The 10,052-nt window shown below is 55.1% G+C and overlaps 1 protein-coding gene across 1 annotated transcript; it reads left to right on the top strand.

The window, feature by feature from the left end:
- On the top strand, window positions 1-7,440 carry P3h4 (prolyl 3-hydroxylase family member 4 (inactive)). Its single transcript, XM_004655389.2, has 8 exons — window positions 1-632; window positions 738-890; window positions 972-1,143; window positions 2,707-2,835; window positions 3,625-3,770; window positions 4,279-4,362; window positions 6,338-6,479; window positions 6,679-7,440. The coding sequence occupies exons 1-8, from the start codon at window positions 141-143 to the stop codon at window positions 6,699-6,701; spliced, it is 1,341 nt and encodes a 446-aa protein (XP_004655446.2). The 5' UTR covers window positions 1-140; the 3' UTR covers window positions 6,702-7,440.
- Window positions 7,441-10,052: the final 2,612 nt, after the last annotated feature.

Genomic DNA, 10,052 nt, shown 5'->3' with positions numbered 1-10,052 from the left:
CAGAGAGAGAGACAGAGAGAGAGGTGCGACCTATTCCCCGCGGGCGGCCGGCGCTAGGACCCAGCGGGCGCGCGGCGGCCGGGTGGTCGTGGGCTGAGCCAGCTCTCTGCTCCCGGGAGCCCGGGGGCACGGCAGGGGGCATGGCTCGGACGGCGTGGGGGCTGCTGTGGCTGCTGCTGGGCAGCGCCGGCGCTCAGTACGAGAAGTACAGCTTCCGCGGCTTCCCGCCCGAGGACCTGATGCCCCTGGCCTCGGCCTACGGCCACGCGCTCGAGCAGTACGAGGGCGAGAGCTGGCGCGAGAGCGCGCGCTACCTGGAGGCGGCGCTGCGGCTGCACCGGCTGCTGCGCGACAGCGAGGCCTTCTGCCACGCCAACTGCAGCGGGCCCGCCGCCTCCCCGACCGGGACCGGGCCCGGGCCCGTGCCCGATCTCGACGGCCACGACCGCGGTGACGACGCAGACTGGGCGCGCGAGCTGAGGCTCTTCGGGCGCGTCCTGGAGCGCGCTGCCTGCCTGCGGCGCTGCAAGAGGACGCTGCCCGCCTTCCAGATGCCCTACCCGCCGCGACAGCTGCTGCGCGACTTCCAGAGCCGCCTGCCCTACCAGTACCTGCACTACGCCCTCTTCAAGGTGGGATGGGACTCCCCCCACCCCCAGGGCCGCGGGTTCGGGGATGGGGGACCCCCCCTCCCCACACTGATCGCTCCAGTTCCTGATGCATGCTTCCCCACCTAGGCAAACCGACTGGAGAAGGCTGTGGCCGCGGCCTACACCTTCCTCCAGAGGAACCCCAAGCACGAGCTGACCGCCAAGTATCTCAACTACTACCGGGGCATGATGGACATCGCCGATGAGTCCCTCACGGACCTAGAGGCTCAGCCCTACGAGGTGGGGAGAAGGCTGCACCCCCCCCCACTTCTTAGCCTTGGGACGGGGTTGACCCTGACTCGCCTGTCACACTCCCTGCAGGCCGTGTTCCTTAGAGCTGTCAAGCTCTACAACAGTGGTGACTTCCGCAGCAGCTCAGAGGACATGGAACGGGCCCTAGCTGAATACCTGGCAGTCTTTGCCCGGTGTCTAGCTGGCTGTGAGTGGGCGCATGAGCAGGTGGACTTCAAGGACTTTTACCCAGCCATAGCAGGTATTCCCCCCCACACACCGTGAGCATTCCTCTCACTCGCAGGGCTCTGCTTTCCCAAAACCCCCTTAACCCAAGGCTTTGACCCACAGTATATACGGAGCATATACAAAATGCTCGGCTCGGTAATGGCACAAGAGTCAGATGTTTTCTCAGCCCATAGGGAGGTCTCCATTCATTCTATTAAGAGAGATACTGGGTGCAGAAGTCAGGGGTGTGTCCAAGGTGCTGGGTATTTATGCAGAGAGGCAGGGACATCCCAGAAGGCTCTAGGAAGGTTGGGTGTCATCGTTGGGTGCCTTTCAGGAAGTGGGTCATGCAGATGCAAAGAAGATGCCTCGCTGGGCATAGTGGCTCACATCTGTAATCCCAACACTAAGGAGGCTGAGGCAGAAGGATTGGCACAGGTTTGAGGCCAGCTTGGGCTACATAGTAAGTTCCAGGCCACCAGTCTTGACTACAGTGTGAGTTCTCTCCCTATCCCTAAAGGCAAAAACAACAACAACAAAAAAACCCACAAGGGGTTGGGGAGCTGGCTCAATGGGTAAAGTACCTGCTGCATAAGTGTGAGGACCTGAGTTCAAGCCCCAGCACCCATGTAAAAGTCAAGCATGGTGGTGCAGGCCTGTAATCTCTGTGCTGTGGAGGCAGAGACAAGACAATCTCTGAAGCTTACTGGCTAATGAGTCTAAGCGAAGCATTGAACTCCAGGATAAGGCAGGGATGGGCATGGTGGCATGTGCCTTTATTCTCAGCACTCGGGAGGCAGAGGTGTGAGGACCTCCATGAGTTTGACACCACCCTGAGACTACATAGTGAATTCCAGGTCAGTCTGGGATAGAGCAAGACCCTACCTTGGAAAAATAGATGAAATAAGGCAGAGAGTGATTGAGGAAGGCACCCCATGTCAACCTTTGGCCTCCATACCCATGTGCACCTACAGATGCATTTTTTAAAAAAAAGCAACACAGAGTTCATCCCCAGCAGGTGTGAGTAGAAAGCAGTTGGGGAAGAAATCGGTTAGGTTCTGGATCCCTAATCCCTGAAGTCCTTCAAATAGGACAGAGAGCTGTCCTTAGCTTTTATTCTCCCTCCCTCATTCCCTCTCTCTCTCTCTCTCTCTCTCTCTTTTTCTTTTTTAGAGATAGGGTCTCACTGGCTCAGGCTGTCCTGAAACTTCCCCTGGAGTCCCAGGCTAGCCTCAAACTCACAGCAATCCTTCTACCTCTGCCTCCCAAGTGCTGGGATTAAAGGCGTGCGCCACCATGCCTGGCCGTGCTTAGCTTTTATATGTGGACTCAGTCTTGCTCCAAAGCTCACCTGCCATTCTCTCAGAACTCCCTCGGCCATGGAGTGGGAGTTGAGCTGGAGAGGTAGCAAGTGCTTCCCAGCTCACACCGTGTACTGTGTGTTAAAACACGTCACACACATTGACCTCGTGTGATCGAAACAAGGACGCACTTCCGGGCCAGGGAAGCGGGCTCCGTGGGCAGAGCTGGGATCTGGTCTCCACAATGGGAACAGAGTTAGCACACCAGCAGGTCCTTACTGGCGCCTCCTCCCCAGATCTCTTTTCAGAGTCCTTGCAGTGCAAGGTGGACTGTGAGGCCAACCTCACCCCCAACGTGGGTGGCTACTTCGTGGACAAGTTCGTGGCTACCATGTATCACTACCTGCAGTTTGCCTACTATAAGTGTAAGCCCCCTTGGGTGGGCCGGGTGGTGGGGAGAGGAGGGGGAAGCACTGTGGCTCTCCCAGAGATATTCCTCTGGGTGAAGGAAGACCCTGGAGCTGGGCCTGCAGGGGTCATGGGGAAGAAACCCAGGTGGGGGAAGGATAAGGGATCTTGGGGGAGGCCTTTGACTAGGTCACCCGCACTGTTAAGTGCTAGACAGTTCATACAGCCCTTATCTGCTGAATCTTTTCATCAGCGCAGTGCCACTGGCATTCCTGGACCCATCCTTCAGATAAGGAAACAGACTGGTAGAGAGAGGGCAAGGAGCCCAGAGCCCCATAACTTAACAGCCCTCCTCACAGGGAGGTCTTGCCATCAAATGGGGTTGGGCTAGACAATCCAGGGTTTCTTCAACTCAGGGATGCCAGGTGTCAGGGGATAGAGGGGTTGAGATGCAGGGACCAAGAAACCCTTCCTGGGAGCAATGGCCAAGAGACTGAAGACCTCTGATCTCCTGTGCCATCACTCCTCAACAGTTCCAGCTTGTGCAGTTTATCTAATCCCTCTGTGCCTCCGATTTCTTGCCAGTAAAATGCAGCGACAGTGAGTGAGGCATCAGTGAGTCACACAGGGCCCAGGGCCTGGTACATGGGAAACACCCGTTGCCTGCTGGTTTGGGTTCTGTTCGGTGGGCTGAGAGGCCGGCAAGCATTCCGAGGGGGGGAGGGTGGAGCACTGGACTGAGATGGGAGGTGGGCTGCTTGGAAGGGAGGCACCAGGGTTACCCCTTAATGCTGTCCTGCCAACAGTGAATGATGTCCGCCAGGCTGCCCGTAGCGCTGCCAGCTACAAGCTCTTTGACCCCACGGACAGTGTCATGCAGCAGAACCTGGTGTATTACCGCTTCCACCGGGCTCGCTGGGGCCTGGAAGAGGAGGACTTCCAGCCCCGGAAGGTGGGCGTTGCCTTTGGGAGCCCTTGCCACATGTGTAGGGTTTTTTTTTTTTTTTTTGCTGACCAAAACGTCTGGCGTCCTTGGAAGGCAGGAGGAGAAGGGGAAAGAATGAATATGGGCTGTTGTTAGAGTCTGAGGTTCAGCATGATGTCTGGGATGTGGGAAGGTGACTCTGCCTGCCTGCCTCCCCCGCACCCCACTTCATTGCCCTCACTGCTGCTAGTCTAGAATCAGCTGAGGAAAGCCCTGGAGTCTAGGGCAGAGGGGAGCCCTGCTACTCCTGCTTTCCTCGCCTGTGCCGGAGATTGGGGCGTTCCTTTTCCCTGAACTCTCAGAATCCTCCTTGACTCGGTGCTCCAAGTAGTTATGGTTATTTAACTAACACGTGAGCCTGCTACCTTTCCCCTGATCCTTGAGCTGGAGAAAGCACTGGTGGGCTGGAGTCCCAGGCCTCCTGTCTCCCCGCCGCCCGGCAGCAGAGGCCAGCCCGCCCTCTCCTTCCTCCCAGGAGGCCACGCTGTACCACAACCAGACCGCTGAGCTGCGGGAGCTCCTGGAGTTCACGCGCATGTACCTGCAGTCCGATGATGAGGTGAGTGGCACCCTGCCCTCTGGGCTGGGCGGTGATGGGGATGTGACAGCCCCAGCTGCCGTGAAGCAGGAGTTGTTGGCCTGTCCCCCATCTATATACCTCCCCTCGTCTCGTCACCTCAGTATTCCCATCGCTCTTGGACCCCACTCAGATGGCACCTGGAGCCCTTGCCACATGCGCTGGCTCTCTTCTGGGTTTGTTCTGTCAACACTGCCCTCTCTTCCCCCGCCTGGCTTCCTGGGCTGGGGCCTGCAGTTCCTTGCAGCAATGCTCTGGTTTTGCCCTGGCCCTGTTCTCTAACTGGCCTCTTGGAGAACCGCAGGCCAGCACAGTGGACTAAGTTATTTCCAGTTCTTCTACAGTGCTGGCGCACGAGCAAGTGGATGAATGAATGAACGAAGGCTGCCGGGAAAGAAGGGCCACAGGGTACACCTGTTCTGAGTGAGGGGTCCTGCTCAGGACTTGTTGATACATTCCTGTTCTGTGGACTCAGGGGCAGGGTCTGCACCATCACACCTGGCTCAGGAGCTAGTCATACCTGGCTCCACCCTTTGCCAGCTGGGTGGCCTCAAGACCAGTCTTGGGTAACTTCTCATGCTTCTTTGTCTCCCGCCGCCTCCTCCTCCTCTTCAAGGTAGGGTTTCAGCTGGGCGTGGCAGCGCACACCTTTAATCCCAGCACTCAGGAAGCAGAGGTAGGAGGATCACAGTGAGTTCGAAGCCACCCTGAGAATACATAGTGAATTCCTGGTCAGCCTGGGCTAGAGCGAGACCCTAACTTGAAAAACAAAAACAAAAAATGGGGAGAGTGATGCTCTTTGCCTTGAATTATAAAAAGCAAATGATATCAAGTAAACAGAAACCCCCAGGGCTGGAGCGATGACTCGGTGGTAAAAGACACTTGCTTGCAAAGTCCAAGTGCCCAGGTTCAGTTTCCCAGTACCCATATAAAGACAAATGCACAGTGTCAGAAGACCTTGGCTCTTCTCTCTCCTCTCTCTCTCTCTCTCTCTCTCTCTCTCTCTTTCTCTGTGCTTGCAACTGAAGATATTAAGAAAAAAAAAAAATACCAAGTTGCCCAGTTTGGTGGTGCATGCCTTTAATCCCAGTGCTCAGGAGGCTGAGGTAGGAAGATCACCATGAGTTCAAGGCCAGCCTGGAGCTACGGCGTGAGTTCCAGGTCAGTCTGAGCTAGAGTGAGACCCTGCCTTGAAAAAACAATCAACACCAAATGTACAGTTGGCACACAGTAGGTGCCTACCGTTTTCCAGACAGACTTGGGACTGGAGTAGGTAGGTGAGCGGCAGGTCCCCCTCCCAGGGTATCTTGTGGAGAAAGCACACACTGCACCTGCAGAGCTGGGCATGGGTGTCAGCAGAGGGCTCCTGGACCAACCAGGGTGTCTCGTGAGGACCACAGCCTGGAGCGGACACGTGGCTTTGGAGAAACCTGTGGGCCCATCCAGGACACATGCGGACAAAATGCACAGCCACATGTGATGAGGAATGGTGTTAAATAATGTAATATATAAAAATCATGATACATGAATGTTTGAGGGTGATGCGTGTTTGATTTTAGTAGTATAAATATACATAGTTCAAATGATAAAAAAAAATGCACAGCCAGCAGTGTTCTCGCTGGGGCGTGATGCTGAGGTGGGGCTGAGATGCAGGGGTGCTGACGCTAGCCCTGGGCTGTGGCTGGTGGAGCCCCAAGTGTCACTGGGGGAAGGAAGCAGCTTGATGACTTCACACTGTGCTCAGCGTAGTCCCTGACACTCGGCAGGGAGACCGTGATCCTGGGTAGCCTCAGGCCTGCCCACGTGCCCACTGCCACGGTGGCGCCTGGGCCACCTGCTGGAGTGGGGCAGCGCTGAGAGATGAGGCAGAAGTTGCTCTGGGCTGAGCTGACGGGAGCTCGTCTGGGATGTGGGCCTGCTCTGACTCAGTTTCTCCCCCAACCCCGGGCTACTCTAGATGGAAGTGGAGACGGAGGCTTCCCCGGAACCTGAGACGCCGCCGTCCGACGCCGAGTTTGAGGGGGAGGGGGACTACGAGGAAGGCCTCTATGCCAACTGGTGGCAGGAGCCAGATGCTAAGGGCGACGAGGCTGAGGCTGGTCGGTGATGGGGATGAGTGGAGGAGGGCGGGGGCCGCGGTCCTGGGGATAAGGAGTTAATAGGGTGTGGGTGGGAGGCGGGGTTTGTCCTTGAAGGGCTCCTTGCATGTTAGTGACCTGCCTGCCTCCCTTCCCCATAGAACCCAGACACCTGCTGGAGTGGGCGGGGCTAACCTCCTCCTCTCGCCTTCCTTTCCAGAGCCAGAGCCTGAGTTGGCATGAGTAAGGGGTCACCACACACCCCTCGAGCTTAGGATGCTTGGACAGCAACGATAACTATTTATTGAAGTTCTCAATGCCAGGTGTGGTGGTTCACACCTTTAATCTCAGCAGTCGGGAGGCTGAGATAGGAGGATCGCCGTGAGTTGAGGCCAGCCTGGGCTACAGAGTGAGTTAAAAAAGTCATCCTGGCCAGAATGAGACCCTGCCTCAAAAAAAAAAAAAAAAATAGTGTTTTCCGTGAAGTTTGGGGAGGCAGCTCATTTGGTAGAGTGCTTGTCTGGCATGCACAAAGCCCTGGGTTCGATCCCTATAAGCCAGACATGGGCGAGCATCCCTGTGATCCAGCTCAGGAGGTGGACAGAGTAGGATGTGAAGTTCAAGGTCATCCTTGGCCACAAAGAAAGTTCGAGGGCAGCCTAGGATCTTGTCCGGAAAAGAAACAAAACCGAACAAGCAAACTTAAAAATGGAGACCGTTGCCGGGCCTCCATCTTGTCTAACCCGGATTCCACCCTTGCTGCTTGTACGTCCTTGGACCGCAGCATGGTGGCAGTGGTGCCCGTTGGCAAGCGGGACGCTGGGGGTCCCTCTTCCTCCCTGCTGCCCCTGCCAAGTGGACATTGTCCTGAAGACGAAGCCTGAACTTTATCTGACGAGTTGGGTCACGCAAACACTGGGCCTGGAGAGCTGGTGCTCAGTCAACACCAGTGGGTGCTTAATAAATCTTGTTGTCGAATGAATCACAGCTCCTGGGATCAGTGTCTCGGGTGACCTGTGCCTCCCTCCATCCACTCATTTTCCCTCGTCCGTACAGGACCTGCTGGCCTACCGTGGCCTCGGCATGTTCCCTACGTACTCCTGGGGTCTGTGGGAGGTGTGGGAAGAGGGAAGCGTGCGCTCAGATCTGCCACCAGGGGGCGGGAGGACATAGTATTCCCTGGAGCCTTGGAAAGATGGTTTCAGATTTCTAAGGTGGGGGTTGTCTGTTTTCCTAGTTTCTGAGTCTCTCTCTCACTTTTAACATTTATTTGAGAGAGAGACAGAGAGCATTTGGGCGTGTCAGGGCCTGTAGCCACTGCAAACAAATTCCAGATGCTTGCGCCACTTTGTGCATCTGGCCTTACTGGGGGTACTGGCGAATTGAGCTCAAGCTGTCAGATTTTACAAGCCAGCGTCTTTAACCCTGAGCCGACTCTCCAGCCCTGTGCGTCTCTTCTTGAGGCATATCACTATATGGGGAGGGGACCAAGAACATTTATCTTCTGATTTTAAAAAATATTTTATTTTTATTTATTTAAGACACACCGAAAGAGGGAGAATGGGCATGCCAGGGCCTACAGACACTGCTAACGAACTCCAGATGCATGCACCACTTTGTGCATCTGCCTTACGTGGGCCCTAGTGAATTGAACCAAAGTCCTTTGGCTTTGCAGGCAAGCACCTTAACCACTAAGCCATCTCTCCTGCCCTTATGTTCTGATATATATTTTTTTTCCTGGAATTTCCCTAGAGTCAGAGTGAGCATGTCTCTGTCCTGTCCTGCTCTGGCTATTTCCTCATTTCCAGCTGGCTATGACCCCTGCTCAGTGGATAGGGGAACTCTAGAAATATGGGATGATCATTTGAGACTTATTTTCAAAAAAACATTTATTTATTTGAGAGAGAGAAAGGGGAAGAGAGAGAAAGAGAAAGCAAGAAAGGCATGCACCAAGGCCTTTAGCCACTGCAAGTGAACTCCAGACACACGCACCACCTTGGGTGTCCAGCTTTATGTGGGTGGGTTCTGGGGACCTGGGTTCTTTGGCTTTACAGGCAAGTGCCTTATCCACTAAGCTATCTCTCCAGCCTGATTTGAGACCTCTTGGACCACAGTGGGACAGCCATAGTCCTCTTGCCCCATCTTTCACTGGTTCTGGGAGACAGCAATCCAAGGGCATGGGAGAAAGGACATTATCCAGCACTGACTCCATTGTCATTCCACAGTGAGGTGGGCTCAAAAGGGGACCCACAGCTCAAGGCAGCCAGATGACATGTCTGTCCTATTCTTCATCTTGCTAGGTTTCCAGGGATCAGGGGGCAGAGTCTTCTATTGGAGGGTAGAGTTGACCCTGGGAAGCTGAGTTCTCTCTGCCACACCCCTGTTCCCCATTCTGGAGGCCAGATGACCTGCCCCAGCCCCACCCAACTCTGTGCCCTGGAGGACTGTGTCCAACCTTCCCCTCCACTAGGCTTTGAACCAAGTTGGTCAGCCTCTGGAACAAGAGCTAGGTCCAGACTAGGGTCCGGTGTCCTCCTTCCTCCCGGTCTTAGGTAGGCGTGCTGTGTTTCTTGGAGGTTCCTAGATGCCGGGGTGGCCCTGCCCAGCCTACCTCTCCCATACTGTTGTGTTGTCAGCGTCCATGGGTCCTCCTCCCCTGCTCTTAGGCGGGGCTGCCCTCCAGGGCTGGCACCCCACGGAGCTGGGAGCGGGACGTGCTGGAGCGTGTCTGCACAGACGTGCTGCTGTGAGCACCAGCTCTGGAATCCAGATGGCTGGGTGTGGGACTGAAAGTGCCTGTGGTCAGAGTGCAAAGATCCGTGTGTTTGAGTGACTGTGATCAGATCTGGCGTGAGCGTGTGCCCGTGTGCACAGGTCTGAGGGTGTCTGTGGCAGCTGTGGGTCTGTCGCACCCACATGACTTTGAGTGAGTGTGTGTGTGTGTTTGTGTCCATGAGCATGTGTATGTGAACATGTTTTCAGAAGAATTCATTCATTCAGCATGCGTTTGCTGTGTACCTATTATGTACCCGAGCAAAGCTGCAGGTACTGGGCTTGTGATCATGAGCAAAACAGGCTGAGCACACTGCCTTTGTTGGGACACAGGCAGTGAACAGCAAGTGTTATATAAATGTGATAGTATCCCCAGCACTTAGAAGGCAGGAAAATAGATCATAGCAAGTTCCAGGCCAGCCAGGGCTATATTACCTGTCTCAAAAAAAAAAAAAAAAAAAAAAAAAAAAGAGCTGGAGCGGTTAAGCGCTTGCCTGTGAAGCCTAAGGACCCGGGTTTGAGGCTCGATTCCCCAGGATCCACGTTAGCCAGATGCACAAGGGGCACATGCGTCTGGAGCTTGTTGGCAGTGGCTGGAGGCCCTGGTGCGCCCATTCTCTCTCTCTCTTTCTGTGTCTTTCTCTCTCTCTGTTGCTCTCAAATAAGTTAAAAAAAAATCCTGTAGCCGGGAGTGGTGGTGCATGCCTTTAATCCCAGCATTCGGTAGGCAGAAGTAGGAGGATCACCGTGAGTTCAAGGCCATCCTAAGACTACACAGTGAATTCCAGGTCAGCCTGGGCTAGAGTGAGACCCTATCTCGAA

The sequence above is a fragment of the Jaculus jaculus genome, chromosome 9, assembly GCF_020740685.1.
Source record: "Jaculus jaculus isolate mJacJac1 chromosome 9, mJacJac1.mat.Y.cur, whole genome shotgun sequence".
Classification (NCBI taxonomy): domain Eukaryota; kingdom Metazoa; phylum Chordata; class Mammalia; order Rodentia; family Dipodidae; genus Jaculus; species Jaculus jaculus.
Note: the sequence above shows the minus strand (reverse complement) of the source record. Positions and strands in the feature narration are given on the sequence as shown.

What these genes read in the sequence shown, in the direction of transcription:
- P3h4 (XM_004655389.2), top strand. Translation starts at nt 141, where the DNA reads ATGGCTCGGACGGCGTGGGGGCTGCTGTGGCTGCTGCTGGGCAGCGCC. An exon ending in TAGAGGCTCAGCCCTACGAG is followed by an intron (nt 891 to 971) that starts GTGGGGAGAAGG and finishes CACTCCCTGCAG; the next exon opens with GCCGTGTTCCTTAGAGCTGT. An exon ending in GGGCGACGAGGCTGAGGCTG is followed by an intron (nt 6,480 to 6,678) that starts GTCGGTGATGGG and finishes CTTCCTTTCCAG; the next exon opens with AGCCAGAGCCTGAGTTGGCA.